The sequence below is a fragment of the Littorina saxatilis genome, linkage group LG1, assembly GCF_037325665.1.
Source record: "Littorina saxatilis isolate snail1 linkage group LG1, US_GU_Lsax_2.0, whole genome shotgun sequence".
Taxonomy (NCBI): Eukaryota; Metazoa; Mollusca; class Gastropoda; order Littorinimorpha; family Littorinidae; genus Littorina; species Littorina saxatilis.
This window is the reverse complement of record NC_090245.1, coordinates 45,336,306-45,355,615: the sequence shown is the minus strand read 5'-3', so window position 1 is coordinate 45,355,615 and position 19,310 is coordinate 45,336,306. Positions and strand designations below refer to the sequence as shown.

At 39.8% G+C, this 19,310-nt stretch overlaps 1 protein-coding gene across 1 annotated transcript; it reads left to right on the top strand.

Annotated features, from left to right (window-relative positions):
* The first annotated feature begins 889 nt into the window (after window positions 1–889).
* LOC138975941 (uncharacterized) lies at window positions 890–19,307 on the top strand. Its single transcript, XM_070348746.1, has 5 exons — window positions 890–1,049; window positions 16,014–16,137; window positions 16,965–17,076; window positions 17,423–17,603; window positions 18,826–19,307. Exons 1-5 carry the CDS (start codon window positions 1,037–1,039, stop codon window positions 19,305–19,307), a joined length of 912 nt encoding a protein of 303 aa, XP_070204847.1. The 5' UTR covers window positions 890–1,036.
* Window positions 19,308–19,310: the final 3 nt, after the last annotated feature.

The window sequence follows — 19,310 nt, the reverse complement described above, 5'->3', positions numbered from 1 at the left end:
TCCTTGTGCTGGCCGAGCATAACGGAATTATTGACTGTTGATTGGGGAAACGCCTTATCAGAAGCGAATGAAGGCGGGCGCAGTGGCGCAGTGGCGTGGTGGTAAGACGTCGGCCTCCTAATCGGGAGGTCGTGAGTTCGATTCCCGATCGCTGCCGCCTGGTGGGTTAAGAGTGGAGATTTTTCTGATCTCCCAGGTCAACTTATGTGCAGACCTGCTAGTGACTTAATTCCCTTCGTGTGTACACGCAAGCACAAGACCAAGTGCGCACGGAAAAGATCCTGTAATCCATGTCGGAGTTCGGTGGGTTATGGAAACACGAAAATACTCAGCATGCCAACTGAACAAAAGCGGAGTGAAGCTGACTATGCTCTCAGAGTATAGTTTGGGGAACCCAAATGGGCAAACGAGCTCACACGTAACCAGAAAATTCTGGAACGCTGAAGAAAAAGAAGAAGAAGAAGAAGAAGAAGAAGAAGAATGAAGGCACATGTCAACACAACTGAGGTTATATAATTAACATATTTTTTCTCGCACAATAAAATGTTCAAAGGAACTGTACAATACAAACCGATCACTAATTTATTTTAGAGAGAGACTGAGAGAGAGAGACAGAGAGAGAGAGAGACAGAGAGAGAGAGAGACAGAGAGACAGAGACAGAGGCAGAGAGATAGAGAGACAGAGAGACAGAGACAGACTGAGACAGAAAGACATAGACAGAAACAGAGACAGAGAGAGATAGAGAGAAACAGCCAGACACAAGCCAGGCCTGTTTTCAGTCTAATTCATATAACCCATTTCCCTCTGCATGTCAGCCAACTTTTAAGGTGTCCGGAATGATTCAATGACCCTGGCCGATTTTTAGTCCACCAGGACTTCCACGAAACTGTTTTCGGTTTTGGTTCTTCGCCAGTGCCGGTGTACTTTTACTTTGAGATTGGTATAAAACTGGGAGCGTTCTTTAGCACTGGAAAAACATTGACACCTAGCACAACAGTCTGTGTATGCGTGTGTTGCTGATCAAGTAAAGGCACGATGCAATCTGAAGGTTGGTAGTTCTAGCTCGTTGCACGGTATATATGTTTTGTTTTGTCTGCTACGTTACAAAACGTCTGTACTACTTCACGAAACCTTTTCCTAAGAAAGAAAAACTTGACTAAATATAAAAAAAGAAAAAGAAGAACATGTTGGAATGGAGTAACATGATAACAAAATAGGGTTAACTAGAATTGTATACATACTCTCTCTCTCTCTCTCTCTCTCTCTCTCTCTCTCTCTCTCTCTCTCTCTCTCTCTCTCTCTCTCTCTCTCTTCCATTGAGTGTTCGAATACCCCTCCCCAAATCCACCCCCACTTCAATTCAATTCTCTCTCTTTCTCGTTCTCTCCCTCTCTCCCTCTCTCTCTCTCCCTCTCTCTCTCTCTCTCTCTCTCTCTCTCTCTCTCATTCTCTCTCTCTCTCACACTCTCTCTTTCTTTCTCTCTTCGGTTTCGATTATGCAAATCTTACAATTTAACGTTAAAAGAGATACACAGAGAAAAAGAAAAACTCGGCCATCTGTTCAGAGAAGAGAACACGTAGGAAAAGTCGGTTAGGACGTCAGGTAAACATAATCCAGGGGCGGACGAGGGGAGGGGGGGGGGGGGGGGTTCTGGGGTTTCCGGACCCCCCCCCCCCCCCCAGCCAAAAAAAATTAAAAATGTGTATGGTGCATTTCTTTATTTTACATTGAGTTTCAATTTTGGGGGTATTAATTAATCAGTGACAAAATCTGCTGTCTGAAACTGGTAATGATCATCCTCAGAATGCACCAGATTGCACCATTTTGCGTCCTTTTTTTCAACATTTTCCGGGGGGGCATGCCCCCGGACCCCCCTAACAAGCTAGGCGCTTCGCGCCGTCGGCTCGGCGCTTCGCGCCTTCACACCCATATCTTCACAATATACTTTTGGAAACCCCCCCATAAAATGAACTGATGCGCCCCTGTAATCGATAGAATAAACAAGAATAGAAAAGAAAGCGTACTTGTCAGGATGAAATATATTGCTTTGAACATTTGATATTGCTTTAGTTTTCTTGAAATTATGATTTTTTGTTCTGAAAAACTGATTTTGGAAATAAAAATAAAAGGGGAAAGTCCCCAAATGTCGAACAGGCGACTAATACCGAACATCTGATTTCTCGAAAACAAGAGACGACTGCTCACATTTGACTGCACGAGGTGATAAAGTACCGTCCCTTATTATCCTGTACGAACAATTATGGCTTCGAAAGGCTGCACAAGAAAACAATGAGTGATTTTAGGATTGTATGACCCTCAAAGCTATTTTCGACCGATAGAAGACTAATCATAGCATGAATTTGAGTTGCTTTTAGTGAAAAGTTATGGTTGAAATGAACAGTGTGATCTATCTGCTGACCAAATATGTTTGTTTCAAAGCATTCGTCTTAATCGTGCCTGAGCACCATGTGGTTTTAAAACTGTTAGGAAGATTTCAATTACCGAACACCCCTATGGTTCAAATACCGAACTATATATACAGAAGCTGACATTATCACGTCAAGGCCCTACACACGTAAACTTGAAGTGTCGCAGGCACAAAAAAACAAAAACAAAGAAAACAAGCAAATCAAAGCAAAACACAGAGAACAGAGAAACAGAAAGCTAAAACCAAGAGGGTTAGAAATGTCAGTCATCAACAGGATGCTAACTGGTTCTGTTTTTGTGTGTGCCGAGAATACACCTGTGAGGACATGATGTGTTAGATGTGCTCAAAATGGGTACATGTGGATTGTGCTGGAATAACAGAAAGCCAAAGAGCTCGAGCATACTTTTGCGCTGTTTTTCAGTCAAAGTAACTTTGGTTTGTGCTGTTTGGATTTTGAACCTCTTTGTTCGGATTTAGGTAACAGGTGTTGTAAATCCGAACATATTTTAGATTTTTTGAAATTGAGATAACTTTCTTTTATGTTGATTTCTTTCCACAAAAAGTGGTATGAATGTTGCTGATTATTTTCTTTATTACAATTCACATTCACAAAAATTTGTTGTTTTTGAGAAAATGGCAGATTTCTTTAAGTGTTCGGTATTTGGGGACTTTCCCTTATTTGCAAAGAACAAAAAAATCATGATTTCCAAAAAACTAAAGCAATATCAAATCTGGAGGTTCAGACGCCAGACATTGTTTATCATGAACACCAAATATCAAAAACATCATGCCAGAGGTGGATTCAACATTGTAAAAAAAAAAGTGTAGTAACCTTTGACACCCTTTAAAACCTGTATTTTATTAGATAATTAATTGTTTACAATTAAAGCACTTTATGACAATTCCATGAAAAAGAGCTTTCAATTTCACACAGACATACCAATTTTCATAAAGAAAATAGGCAATTACAATTATTTGTGATTTTATAACGATGTTGAACGATGATTTGGGTTGGTGTCCCCTTAAAGGACCTTCTGAAGGCAACCGTCAACCTTCTTCCCGAGTGAAGCATGAACCATCATGTGACCATCATGTGAACCATCATGTAAACCAACATGTGAACCATCATGTGACCAAAGAGTGTATCCCTACGGAAAGAGGAAGCACTGCCTTCTTTGCATTACTCGCGATAGTGAAGCCAGCTGCCGGCCCCGCCCATACAGTAGCTCTATACGGCTTGACCGAGTAAACGTTACCCCGGAGCAAGGAGGAATAGAAGAGTGATGGACGGTTTTTGTTTTCGGCTGCTAAGATAACTATCAAAATGACTGTTATATTTGTTTTTGTTAAGATAACAGACTGGTCGTACTGTTTCCGGCATGTGAAAACTATTTCACAGGCGCTCATGCAGTATTTGAAGAGATACAGACAGCAAAAAAGACTATACATGCAGACAGAAACTCACAGACTTATCTTCATACATTTGCTTTATGAACATATTAGTAGTGAATCTATTAAAAGTAATGGGATTTGTCAGTTCTCTACACATTCTTTACAGCAATGAAAATCAGTTCTCTCTCTCTCTCTCTCTCTCTCTCTCTCTCTCTCTCTCTCTCTCTCTCTCTCTCTTTTTCTATTATAAATATAACATATATATATTTCTGTGATATATATAATGTTCAAACATTGCTAAAACAAAATCTGAATGCATCTTGAAATACCTTATTGGTTGCTGGACATTTTATTTCTGTCATTTGTACTGTATTTAACTTCTATTTCTTCTTGTAATGGTGTTACCTCTCAATGGGCGAGGGCCGGATGGAGAAAAAAAAACCATGTATACTTTGCTTATTCCGTCATCCCCGAAAAATTAATTTCACTTCAAAATGAAATTTCGCTTCAAAATGAAATTTCATATTCAACTTAATTAATTTAATTATCTCTCTCTCTCTCTCTCTCTCTCTCTCTCTCTCTCTCTCTCTCTCTCTCTCTCTCTCTCTCGGTCGTCTGTATTCTGTCTGTCTGTCTTTCTGTCTCTCTCTGTCGGTCGTCTGTCTGTCAGTCTATCTGTCTGTTTCTCTCTCTCTCTCTCTCCCTCTCTCTCTCTCTCCCTCTCTCTCTTTCAAATACACACACACACTCTCTGTCTTTCTCTTTCTCTCTCTCTCTCTCTCTCTCTCTCTCTCTCTCTCTCTCTCTCTCTCTTTCTGTGTCTCAGTTGCTCTAGCTCTATGTTTGTTTGTCTTGTTTTATTTTGTTGTCTCTCTCAGTGTTAACCCCTTGCTCAAAACCACAACGAATTAAATTGCGCTGGTTTGGTGTGGTACAAGACAAACCGTATTCCTCAAACATTCATTTATACATTTCAATTAATGCATTTAATGATTGGTATATAAAATAAAGTGAACAGTACAATCTTCATCCCCGTGAAAAGAACAAAATCGGAATCCTTTTTTTTTTCAAGAATGATGGCAATTAAAAGCTGCACATCAGTTAGCTTTTGCCTTGCTCGCCAATGCTTCAAAGGTGCCAGTGAGAAAGTTTTACTCGGTCAGTGTCACAAAGATGTGAGTAGCATACTTGTGAGGTGAAACCACGTCGTGTTTTTAACCTCCCTAAATGTTGTACAGGCGAGGGTAGCTGACCGGACTGGCGTTATTCACGTGTTTCGGGTGTTGCACGCAAAACTGGCTTAGCTTGATGTGAGTTGTGTTTGAGACATGTAGCTGGTCTGGGGTAAATAACGACACAGCGTGTGAGATTTCCAACCGGGAAGGTTGTTCAGCGTGTGTCAGACTTGTTCTGGGAACAAGTACTCTTTCAAGAGACGGGTCTCTTAAGGTAAATGATTTACTATGTTGTATATTATTGACGTTGGAATACATAGCTGGAGCGTAAAGGTTAGTGTGTATAAAGTGCACCCAATCTTAGTGTGAAGCGTTGAGAGAATTCTTGATGTAATTGTTTCACGGTTTTTCATGGGGAATTTCTTGAACATAATTGCTACGCATTTATGTTATGTTTAAGACGGTCATGCTTTGTATGGGGAGTGTTATTCATTGATTAAGTGTTAGTTTGGATATTGAATCTGTACGGAATGTGAACGTGGAATGAACGAGAATGTATGAGTGGTACATGAACGTTTGGAAGAAGAGATGGTTTTAGAGAATGTTGTATTAAGACTTGGTTAAATTCTTTAGGAGTTTCCATGAGGGATTTCCATGGCGTATAAGGGAGGGACCTTACACGAGAGAAGCGCTAGACGACGGTGGAAGCAAGGGACCACCTCGGCGCAGATGACTAGACGAGAGGAGTCTTCATCGATACCGGTCGTAGCTGACGACGGTTGTTTCCGCTACGGGCGGAAAGGTTTCTCGGGGAGAAACCTGGAAGATGTGTGTTGGCATCTTCAGCGAGAGGTGTGTGGGCGTCTTCAGTGAAAGGTGTGTGTCAGCATCTACAGCGAAAGGTGTGCGTTAGCATCTATGTGTGTCGGCATCTTCAGCGAAAGGTGTGCGGTAGCATCTCTGTGTGTTGGCATCTGAATCCATTATTCTACGAGGATTCAACGAGACAAGTAAGTGAACTGGCGACATGCAGTGAGCCGTGATACGAACTCGTGAGTGTCTGTTGGTACCTTCTTGTGTGCGTTAATCTATATTTGAGAAAGTATTGTTATAATATGTATTTACATGCCTTGAGTGAAAGCTGGAAGATTGTGCGAACTGTGTGTTGAAAAGTTGTTCGTATATATTGATGTATTTAAAGTGAAGACGTATGTTGTTTTGGCTGAGGAAATAATGAGCCTGCATCCTCCTAAGTTCTGTTTTTGAAGTGTTTGGTGTGAAAGGGTAGAGACAGTGCAAAAGGGCAGAACACGCATAATAAACTCACATGCAAACCACTTCGTGACAGTCAGTGCTGGGACGGCGGGCTGGAATGTGGGATGGGCTGGCTTCTCTTTCGGGCCTCAATGAACCCTCTTTCCGTTGGGATACACTCTTTGATGTGAACCATCATGTGAACCATCATGTAAACCAACATGTGAACCATCATGTAAACCAACATGTGAACCAACATGTGAACCATCATGTGAACCATCATGTGAACCATCATGTAAACCAACATGTGAACCATCATGTGAACCATCATGTGACCATCATGTGAACCATCATGTAAACCAACATGTGAACCATCATGTGAACCATCATGTGAACCATCATGTGAACCATCATGTGAACCATCATGTGACCATCATGTGAACCATCATGTAAACCAACATGTGAACCATCATGTGAACCACAAAACAAGAAAGGTAGGTTGTTGGAACGTTTGTTATTGACAAAACAATACATTCACAGATATTTGGACCCAACGGTCTTTTAAGTGGAAAGACAAACACATATTCACACAAAACTTATCTTGATAGAATCAGTTTACGCAGGAAGACGAGCGAATGAATCACCATGTGAACCGCCATGTAAACCATCATTTGACCTAAAGGCACACTCAGCCTCCCGTAAACCATCCGTTTCTGATCACTGAGCTCCCCGAGCCTCTACATACAGTATACAAACATACTTTGAACGCTCCCCGAACGGGAACATCCTGTCTGCTTTCCGTTGAGAGTGAGACATTTTCAAATAATTTATTTTGTGCAGTCAGAACGGATTTACCATTAGACAAATCGGAAGCCCCGTTTTGGCGCTGGACCTAACTTTTAAAATCGAATCGAAGTCTTTGATAAAACGCTCGCTCGCTATGGGGAGCACCTAGAGTGTTCTCAAGCGGTAAGTGTTCAAACAAAAGGATGTCATAATGTACTGTATGTTAAAGCCTGGTGGTGTCTGTGTTCAGAAACAGGTGTTCTATGGGAGGCGGGGCGAGCTTTTAAATGACTGTTTTAACATGGGAAAAATTGTTCTTTCAAGAACTGCAGAAAATTCTAGCTTTTCATAGCCGCCGCTGTTGACGACAAGAAAGCGCAGGTTGCCCAGAGCAACGCATTGTATGAAAATTGTGTGTACAGGTATTACCTGGTAAACGGTAGTAACTGGACAGCAGTGGGCAAGTAAGGACTTCTCCCTGATGAACGACCGCTTTTTGTCAATGCGCCCAGTTTAAAGCGTCTCGTACACATGTCTAACATGATAGCCGTCGCGAGGCTTATGCCTAAGGAATGATGCTGAACAAAAATCTGTAAGGCTGGCGAGCCCACATAGATGTCTATCTATATCTCTGTGGGCGAGCCGAATTCCCACACTACACCGTCAGTGAAGAAATTGTCAATCTACCGTCTACGTCCCCACGATATTGGCGCAACAGTTTGTAATCGCCTTATAAGAGACCTCTTTTCCTTTTCTTCACTTTTTTTTGGTCGTTCGGGGATAGTCAAATCGGCCATAGGGACATTAACGTAAACACAATAACTTATCTCTTTGCTGTACATGTATGATGTTTTGCTAGAACTTGTAAAAAGAAAGAGACATTTCATCACAGGGCCTAATTGGTTCCATGGTCTTTCTTGTCTACAGCAAAACGGTTTACTTCGACAGTGCAAACACTGGTATTTGTGCTCAAAAGAAAGAAAACATTACTAATCGATGTTTCCTACATTCTCACGAGAGAATTTATGAACAGAAACTAGAGATAAAATTAAAGAGACGTATCATTCTGTTTACCGCCACAACAAGTCACACAGTTCTGATATTTCTGTGTCGTATTTTAAATGTTTGCAAGCCGATCTGATTACTAGCTTGTTCATCTATTAGAATCCTTTTAATGAAAACTGAAAAAATCCACATTGATACAGGAATGGAAAATGGTGATAAATTTGATTCAAGAATTGAAAATCGTGATAAATTACGTAAATTTTTCAATTTTTTTTATGTCAAGTAAATCGAACACGAAGTAAGTAAGCATTTACTAAAAGAACATCTTATAACTGGTAAATGCTAGTCACTTGTGTCTGTAATACGACAATCGACAGTAGAAGCAGAATCAACCGGACAAAGTTAGCAGAACGAAACTAATGGAAAAACAAGTCGCGTAAGGCGAAAATACAATATTTAGTCAAGTAGCTGTCGAACTCACAGAATGAAACTGAACGCAATGCCATTTTACTCGTAGCATCGTCAGGCCACCGCTCATGGCAAAGGCAGTGAAATTGACAAGAAGAGCGGGGTAGTAGTTGCGCTAAGAAGGATAGCACGCTTTTCTGTACCTCTCTTTGTTTTAACTTTGTGAGCGTGTTTTTAATCCAAACATATCATATCTATATGTTTTTGGAATCAGGAACCGACAAGGAATAAGATGAAAGTGTTTTTAAATTGATTTGGAACATTTAATTTTGATAATAATTTTTATATATTTAATTTTCAAAGCTTCTTTTTAATCCGAATATAACATATTTATATGTTTTTGGAATCAGCAAATGATGGAGAATAAGATAAACGTAAATTTGGATCGTTTTATAAATTTTTATTTTTTTTAACAATTTTCCGATTTTTACTGACCAAAGTCATCAATTAATTTTTAAGCCACCACGCTGAAATGCAATACCGAAGTCCGGGCTTCGTCGAACAATACTTGACCAAAATTTCAACCAATTTGGTTGAAAAATGAGGGCGTGACAGTGCCGCCTCAACTTTCACGAAAAGCCGGATATGACGTCATCAAAGACATTTATCAAAAAAATGAAAAAAACGTTCGGGGATTTCATACCCAGGAACTCTCATGTCAAATTTCATAAAGATCGGTCCAGTAGTTTAGTCTGAATCGCTCTACACACACACACACACGCACATACACCACGACCCTCGTTTCGATTCCCCCTCGATGTTAAAATATTTAGTCAAAACTTGACTAAATATAACGAGTATGTAACACGGACTTTAGTAGAAGGCACAATGCTGCCCTTATCTTTATAGGTCAAGGTTATGAGCGAAGCCAGTACTCGCACGCACACATACACACGCGCCCCTGTGCTGGCTGGCAGCGTGTAGAATTTCAAACAGTTGATAAGGCCTGGCGCTCACCTATGTAACTTCAGCAGGACACTGAAACGACGCACTGCAGATTATCCCAGCCCGCTGCACGTTGCGTGAAAGGAAAACAGGCCAAGTACTACTCGTCATCATCCCTATCACAGCATTAATGATATGCAGTGCGTCGTCTGTGCCGCTGAAACTGCGCAGGTATATTCTGCCCTTAAGCAGAATGTGCCAAGGGCTTTTTTCGCTTTCCTTTTCTTTCTGGGTTGTAGACTCTCTCTCTCTCTGTCTCTGTCTCTCTCTCTCAAGTGAGCGCATGTGTGTGAGTGTACGTGTGTGTGTGTGTCTGTTTGTATGTGTGTGTGTGTGTGTGTGTGTGTGTGTGTGTGTGTGTGTGTGTGTGTGTATAATAAGAATAATAAGAATAATAAGAATATCATGAAACCATTTAGGTTTATAAGACACATACATGTACATAAACAACAACATAAATCATTATGTTTTTTTAAGAAAACAATTGTATACGAACTTCCCCAACATGAATTGTAGATTGTCTTCCAACAACAGTTGACTGGGCATAGTATAAACAGGTATACTTTTATTGACCTGTTTCATTAATTGTTCTCTAAAATGTTTATATTCAATACATGTATCTAGCATATGTAATTCATTTTCTATTACTCCACAACGTTGACATAATCTGTTTTCTTTTGGCGTATTATCATATCGGCCTTTTTCAATCTTCAAGTCATGTGCACTTATTCTAAGTTTACACAATGCCTGTTTGTATTTAAAATCAATATCATTGGTTAAGTATGAAGCAGTTTCATATTCCTTTGTTACAATCCTGTAAAATTCTAATTTGGAAGAACTGTTTACTTTTTCTGTCCAAAATTGCATATATTTTCCTTCTAACTTCTGCAATATAACATGTTTCAATCTTTTTCCACTAAAGGTAAACTGATTTTTCCAAACGTGATCTAATCCTAAAGTGTGTAGTATTTGTTTCACAAACGATATCCATGGGTTGTTATCATGTGCAACATTATACATGTGGTCATATAACATACTTAAGTGAGATGTTTTTGGGCGTTCTAATATGTGTATCCAGTAAGAAATGACCTGACAAATTATCTTTAAGGTAATTGGATATCTTCCTAATTCGCCTAACACTGGCAATACCATAGCCTTTTTATGTACACCAAGAAACTGTCTACAAAACTTCGAATGTAACATTTCATGACTGAATTTATTAGACAGACATTCCTTAAATAAATCGTTGAGATCTAGTTCTTTCTTTCCCTTCAACCTATGTGGGAACCAAATTTCTGCTGCGTATGTTGATATTGGCATAATCAAACTATCATAAAGTTGTGATATAATATCGAAATTAATATCAGTCCTTCTAAATGTTCGACGAAGTGTATGAAGCGCTTTGTTTGCTTGTTTACTCAAATGATCTTGAGCTCTAATAAAATGTCCACGCTTGTGTAAAATTACTCCCAAATATTTATACTCTTCAGCCGTTTCTATAATATCCTCTCCAAAACGAAAGGAAATGTGCACCTTAGGGTTCACTTTAGAAAAAACCACTACTTTCGTTTTAGTTTTATTTATTTTCATTCCCCATTTATTGCAGTATTCATTAAGATGATCAAGTTTCCTTTGTAGTCCTTTCTTTGAAACTGAAAAAACAACTAAATCATCTGCATATAATAAACATGGAATTCGATACGTCGAAAAAGCCTCAATTTTTGGAGAATCATTATCCAGCAAATTTTGAGTAATATCGTTGATGAATATATTAAACAAAGTTGGGCTTAATGTGCTGCCCTGATGCACTCCTTTTTTAATCATAACTTCTCTACTGTATCTATCCTCCGATTTTGCACAAATTGAAGCATTTGTATACATATCTTTGATTATGTTATAGCATTTTCCTTTAATTCCGGTTCGGAATAATTTTGTAAGTAATGCATCGTGCCAAACATTATCAAATGCCTTTTGAAAATCAACAAAACATATGTATATGTAGGGTGTGTGTGTGTGTCTGTGTATGTGTGTCACAGTGTATATCTGTGCCACGTGTCTCTGTCGGCCCTGTCAGTTGCGCTGATGGGGTCTATGTCGACCAAAAGAGTGGGATTCCCTGTAGGTGGAGTTCCTGGAGGGGGATTCCCTGTATACAGGGAATCCCACAGGGTGGAGTTTTTCAATAAAACTTGCAAGCCATACTCGAATTTCTAAGAAATATCAAAAAATATTGAAAAACATCAAATTCCACCGATGTCGCCAAGCATCACGTGACTTTCAGCGATATCAGCGACACGCTACAGGAACTAAATCCTGTGGTATTCCCTGTATACAGGGAATCCCCCTCCAGGAACTCCACCTACAGGGAATCCCACTCTTTTGGTCGACATAGACCCCATCAGCGTCAGTTGCAGGAGGAGTGCCCATTGCGCGTAAAAGGGAGTGCCCATTGCTTGAGAACATTTCTGGAAATGAAAATGTAATTAAACCCGAAAATGTTGCGGTTTGTCGGTTCGGGTTGGCTTGATATTTATTATTCGTATCATTTTTAGTATTTGATGGACTTCCACAATGATCCAAGCAAATAAGAGAACAACGTTGAAGTGACAATGACTAGGTTTAAAATGTCCCTTATCAGAAAGTTCAACCTCAGTCCTTTGATGTTTATTAAACACATTTTCATATAAAGTTGGCGCTTCATATGGAAAAGTGGCTTTGAAATTGACCCTAATCCTTCTTTGGGCTCTGTAAATGTCGTTTGGGGCTATGGTTGTAAAACGGTATCTACTGGTCACCCCAATGTATAAACTGAAAACTCTTTCTGCACCAGAACACGCAGAAAGGATTGTATCTGCCTGATGTCTGATGCTTTTCAAAATCCCCAACCACTAACACCTTCAAAACGGACATTAACTGACACTGTTGTTTTTCCCTATATAATCCTTACTATTTTTCCGAGACATCGTCGTGTTGTGTATTTAGCTTGCCACAACCTCATACATGGTCCTAAAAGTTAAAGTTGAAGAAAATACTAAAGATAAATGAACAAGCTGACGCAGTGTCATTCGCACCGTGAATCCCCCCATGGGAACATACTAAAGTCTGGTTCCAAATAGGCTCAATTTCCTTCTATTTCTTTGTATTTCTGCCTCGTAGGGGTAGGGGTGTTCAAACCAAAGGCACCTTTAAACCAAAATTCAAATCACACATCTTACAATACTAAGACACTCAGCAGTGAAAGGGTATGGTATACAAGAAAAAGAAAGCCTTATCTTACCATTTTGGTTGACCTCGCTTCAATGTCAAGGTCAGAGGAGCCCTTCAAAGTTGAATTGTAGACATATTTTGATGTGAGCTTGCCCCTTTAACTTTACTATGGACGATATCTCTTACAAACTTAAACACTGAGTGGGGCGTTTGTTAGAATTTCATAGTGAGCCACATCTGGTCACATATCGTTAGGGTCAAGGTCACATTGACCCCTATGAAAAATGTGACCAAGCCGGGTAAAGAAATCCATGTGTCTTGGTAAAAAATCTTAACAAAGCAAAGCCCATGCGACTCTCATGCTTGACCTTTGTCTTAAAGTGACCTTGACCTTCAGGTGACCTTGAAGGTGAAGGTCTAACAACTGAAGCTGGCAAGGACATTGTACACTATTAGAACTGGTTTACAGATTTTTCCTACCAAATTACACATGACCTTTGGCCAAGGTCAAGATCATCAAAGGTCACACATCACAAGGCTATCAATTCAAGACATAGGAAGCATAAACATACTTATTGGCACTTTCTACAAAGAGACATTGTCACTTTTAGTGATTCAATTGCCCGTTTCAGTCGCATTTCATAAGGGGCAAAGTGACCTTGACCTTGATGATATGTGACTAAATGTGGCTCAATATCAGTATATAACATGTGCCCCACACAATTATGAAGTTTGAAAGATTTTTTCATAGTTCAGGGTCAAGGTCACTTCAAAACATGTATACAATCCAACTTTGAAGGTCCCCTGTGACCTTGACATTGAAGCGAGGTCAACCAAAATGGTATCAGAAGATAAGGCTTTCTTTTTCTTGTATACCATACAAAACTAAGCCCGCTGTTTTTAATTTGTTTTCCAGAAAACTGGCACAATGTGAAATTTTGCAGTTTTTAGACCACATTCATTCTCCCTGTGACCTTGACCTTAAGGTAAGGTCAAGGTTCTCAAGTATCTTTTTTGAGCTCTTGGGGTCATACAACATTTTGCAACATTTGGTGTTTCTTCACTTCATAGCGTTCGAGAAAAATCCAAAGGTAATGATTTGTACAGACAGATGAAGACGGGCAACGGACAACGGCTGTACGACCAGGGTGAGTATGTACGCTCACTTTTGCTACACATGCGAGTAGCGGCTATTATCCGTTGTTCACAAAACATTCCTATATAATGTTTGGAAACAATGGTACGCGTAGGGATAAAAATCAACCGTTTCCAAATGTGCTAAAAAATCAAAAAGACGCGTTCTATAACGGTCAAACGGTCCCTTAACAGACTTGGGCGGGGTCGTCTGACGGTTGGCAGACAGCACAAACACCCTGTGACTGCTCGCAAGGAAAAAATAAATCTGGATGGCAGTATGGCTACAACTACGTCGTTTAGTGTAACCATAACCCCTGAATGTATGAACAGTAGAAAAGGCTGTCTTTTACGTCACTGTATAATAAGAAGCACAAAAGGGATTTTTTGGAACTTTCTCTTGGTTGGAGACAAACATGTCCGCAATGCATTCGTGCATCAAGCTATCCATGCAGTCGTTTATTGTTGATTCTTTAGCTCCTCTATGGCAGGGGGGTTTTCACTTTGTTTTCCTTCAATTTCACTATGGGAATTGTTCTTAAACATACGTTTGTTAAGAAAATGTTGGCTGATTGTAAAACAGCTGTAATATACGGCAGTCCAGGTTGTCCTTCAACTGTAAAAATGAAATAATGCTCTTTAAAGTATCATTTACAACAGTGGTGGCTGTTTTCACAAGTATGCTACAAAAAACACGACAATACATAATACATAAGGAAAAGCCCTATGTTTGGTCAGTTGGTGAGATAGGTAAATGTTATTTTTGTGTTACAGTTCTGATGGTTTTCAAAGGGCTAATTCTTTGCTTTTCGACATATGCCCAACTGAAAACGCTTTAGCAACTCATGTGCACATGACAACCATCTAAATAGACTACATGTTCGCAGAAAACACAATACTGATTATAGAGGGAAAAATAACGGCTCTTTTTAAAAGCACGTTTAGTAGTGAAGTACTTTTAGGATTGTTTGGAATTTTTTACCAGCAGACACCCTTTCACTGCTGAGTGTCTTAGTATTGTAAGATGTGTGATATGAGTTTTGGTTTAAAGGTGCCTTTGGTTTGAACACCCCCACCCCTACGAGGGAGAAATACAAAGAAATAGAAGGAAATTGAGCCTATTTGGAACCAGACTTTAGTATGTTCCCATGGGGGGATTCACGGTGCGAATGACACTGCGTCAGCTTGTTCATTTATCTTTAGTATTTTCTTCAACTTTAACTTTTAGGACCATGTATGAGGTTGTGGCAAGCTAAATACACAACACGACGACGTCTCGGAAAAATAGTAAGGGTTATATAGGCAGATACAATCCTTTCTGCGTGTTCTGGTGTTTTCAGTTTATACATTGTGTTGACCAGTATATACCATTTTACAACCATAGCCCCAAACGACATTTACAGAGCCCAAAGAAGGATTAGGGTCAATTTCAAAGCCATTTTTCCGTATGAAGCGCCAACTTTATATGAAAATGTGTTCAAAAAACATCAAAGGACTGAGGTTGAACTTTCTGATAAGGGACATTTTAAACCTAGTCATTGTCACTTCAACGTTCCCTTCACTAAAGTGGCTAAGATGCCTGGGTAACAAGAACCGATATATATCATAACAACCGTGTGTTTATATTATGAAACGAATCTCCATTACAGAAAACAATATAATTTATACTAAATCCGTCTCAAATCCGTCTACACCGGTTCGATTTTGTGTTCAGATGGAATTATGTCACCTTGCAAAAAACCGATGTTTGTCCGGTTTGAACATATGGTTATTCAAATGAAAAACGCTGTATTTGGCTATAATCTTTTGCAGACTGTAAATTATCAGTCTTAGTTTAACCGTGGTCCTACTTTTCCACCTCTGACAGCGGTGAACCTTGCATAGAAAAAAAAACCCTTGCTTACCTATTTATGTTGATTTGATTGATTCGCGGACTTTATCATTGCATCACTGCGTGCCTAAAGTACAGGACAGAAATGTCTTTTGGACTTAAGAAGAATAAGAACAAGAGACTGCAGGCGAGAAGAACAACAACAAGATAACAATGAAAAAGTACTGTCCAAAAACACGAACAATAAAAATAGGAATAAGAATAGTCGTATTTGTATTGTTCGTGAGTACATTTTTATTGTTATCTTGGACTTCATACGGTTAAAATCACCAGAAATCGTCTCCAAAACGGCATGTTATATACAACATCTTTAATCTCTCCAACAGAACAAGCAAGTAGCGGGACAGCCTCCGACCAAGGGCCGTGCGAAGAGCAGCAGTTCATGGAACGCCTGCAAACATTCCCCAACCTCTTCTTCCAGGACTGCGCCAAGAGAGCGTCGAAGAAAAGGTGATTAGTGATAAATGATACCGATGCACGCATAGCCTGGCAGTGACCTTACGATCAATTTTTTACGGCTGATATGTTGAAGTCACCGAGACAAACTTTGTTCTCGACATCCTTTGTCGAACCTCGTGAGTCGGACATGCAGAAGAAGTGCCAGAATGTTTACGTGACACCATTATTTACATTATATATGACTTAAATAAAATCAACTTTGTTTTGCTTTTGACTTCAGACATTCGAAAAGGAGGGTCAAAAAGAGATGTCTCGTTGCTGTTGTTTTTAATCGATATTGTATGTCTTTAAAGCACGAGACATAGACAGACTAAAAAGAAATGTCAAATAAGGTTATATTGCTTTTATTGATTTGAAATGGCATACGCCTGCTCGATATTGTAGAAATAGTCACGAAAGGATTCATTCCTCTAACTTATTTCAAATAAGGTTATATTGCTTTTATTGATTTAAAATGGCATACGCCTGCTCGATGCTCTAGAAGTAGTCACAAGAGAAAGATGCATTCCTCTAATTTATTTCAAATAAGGTTATATTGCTTTTATTGATTTGAAATGGCATACGCCTGCTCGATGTTCTAGAAGTAGTCACAAAAGAAGGATTCATTCCTCTAACTTATTTCAAATAAGGTTATATTGCTTTTATTGATTTAAAATGGCATACGCCTGCTCGATGCTCTAGAAGTAGTCACAAGAGAAGGATTAATCTAATTAACTTAACATGCTCGATCGAGTAGGTTCACTCTAGAGGAAATGGAGGGGGAGGAGGGGGTCGGGGGTTGGTGGACATGAAACAACGGTGTGCCTTGTGGTCCACAGATTGACGGCCACTCTACTGACCATCACTGACCAGCAGAGTCGGCGTGACGCAGACGACCGCCGCTCGCAAAACATTGCCACCCTGCTGCATTGGATCCTCGGTGACTCACAGGTAATTTGCTCTTCATATACCGTACTTCGTGTCACAAACAAATGGACAGATACGTTTAAGTGCCGATCTTTGTGATGAGGCCGTTTTTTGTAAAACCAGTTATATGAATGAAAAGGCCATTCATTCCCCTACAATATTTAGAAAACAGATTGGTTTTACATAAGGTAGTGTCTGTACAAATTGAACCTACAACAAAGACACCACCCAAAATCAAATTTACAAAAGTAAAGCTCCGCGTTAAAATCGACACAAAATCAGAACAGCTAAAACGGAACAAGTTTTGCATGTCTTTGGAAAGAAAAATCAATTTTGTATTCAAACCAGTCAGTTTTGTTCACCTTCTCAGGAAGCAAAAACAAGTGCGGTGAAAGCAGTGGAAGATGAAGGCAGCAGCCTTCTGGCACTGTCCAACTGGGCCTTCATTCTGTGGCAGAGAGGGGAGACAACTCGGGCCACACAACAGCTGCAGAAGCTGGAGATACTGAGAGGTGGCGATCCGCTGATCTACGAGGATCTTGAAATAGCAGGTAACAACTATTGTATTGTGGTAGGGGGAGGGTCTCTAATATGAACCACCTCAAACTAACAGTGCTGGAGCGCTCAAAACAATTTCATTCGCTGCATGTACCCTGTTTGGACAACTTACACATGTCAAAACAGTTGCAGACTAGTATACAAACCACAAAACCGTAATGCCCCCCCCCCCTTTTCTAACACTTTTAGCAGCTTCATTCTAAATGTGTCGCTTAAAACGGACTAGTTTCTATCTATAGACACAACTGTTAACACACTAAGCACGGTGTGCTATGCATGAAAACTAAGACTGTAATTGTTATATTTTAGCAGTGTTGGCCCCGTTTTTTCTAGCCCAAAAGAAACAAAAGGCACAATCTCAAAGTATGTGTGTGTCCCCTTATATGGACCACCTTCAACAAGTACAAGAAAATAAAAAATAAAGACTGGTTTCAGTAATGCATTAAAAAGCTTGTTAAAAATAACCTATAACTGGCCATGAAGCATGAAAAGCAACATACCAAACAGTATTCTTTGCGCGAAAGTAGATAATTTCATTTATTTTCTGTGTTTTTGATAAGTTTCTTTAGTTTTCTGTTTTGCTTCAAATAATGTTCTTATGGAACCCCCCATCCCCCCAAAAAAAACCACCCAACAACATCAAAACTGATTCATATTTGAATTAGTCTGAATCGTACACTTAGTTTTGTCATATTATTTTGAAGTGTAGGGTGCTTTTTACCATGATTAGTGAACGCCTCTTCACTGGTCCTGGTTTCTGGTTTCACCGAGGCTCCCAAAATGGACCAGTTGTGCATTTTTCTATATTTATTTTTGCTGATTGTCTATCAAAGGGAATTTGCTCTAATTAGGTCTAACGGTTATATAAAGATGGAACAACTAAATGGAAGAAAAGTGGTCCATATTCGGGGCCCTTTCCCTTACTTGATAGTAGTAATTATGATCTTTCTATACATGTAGTGCAAATTCGCAAATCGTCTTTGGATGGAATTTGATTGCATAATTAATATTATTCACACATATATTATGTTATACATGTTATATATACATATGCAAATAACATTGTATTCTCATTATCAGTCTTTACGCATTGTAAGTCGTGAAAAACAATGAGTGGTTTACAACAACAAAAAACAAGAACAAAAAAGGATTGTTTCTCAACAAACTATGATACTTTTTTGTTATAGTATATTATATGCATGTTTCACATCGCAGCCCAGTCGGAGGTGCTGTACCTGTTCATCAAGCTGGGACACCTGTTCAAACCCTACGCCATAAGCAACCTTCACGAGAAGCTGTTGCAGCGACGGCCGGACAACGCGCACTTCAAGTACTACCTGGCTCTCACTCTTAAACGCTATACTCACCCATTCTACATGGCCCGACACCCTCTGATCGACTTCAGTCCGGCCATCCGCAGTGCCATGAAGTTATTGGTTGAGATCAAGGACCGGGAAGACCTCAGCGGGGACCTCAGGGGCATGGCGGCTGCAGCCCTGGGCGAGATCCTGAGCTGGCAGAGCGATAAGGTCCTCAGGGCTGTCGTAGATGAGGAGCAACGATGTCTGGGACTGGAGACCTCACAGTGCTTTCAAGATGCTTTCCGTCTGGCTGACCACAACCAAGCGCTTCTCGTTAAAGCTGGCAGATACTACCGCTTTCAGGGAGATCTTCCAAGGTCGAAGGAGCTTCTGTAGAAA

Excerpts from the sequence above, each read along its gene's own strand:
- LOC138975941 (XM_070348746.1), top strand. Across the intron at positions 16,138-16,964 it reads AAGAGAGCGTCGAAGAAAAG|ATTGACGGCCACTCTACTGA; the intron begins GTGATTAGTGAT and ends TGTGGTCCACAG. Across the intron at positions 17,077-17,422 it reads GGATCCTCGGTGACTCACAG|GAAGCAAAAACAAGTGCGGT; the intron begins GTAATTTGCTCT and ends TCACCTTCTCAG.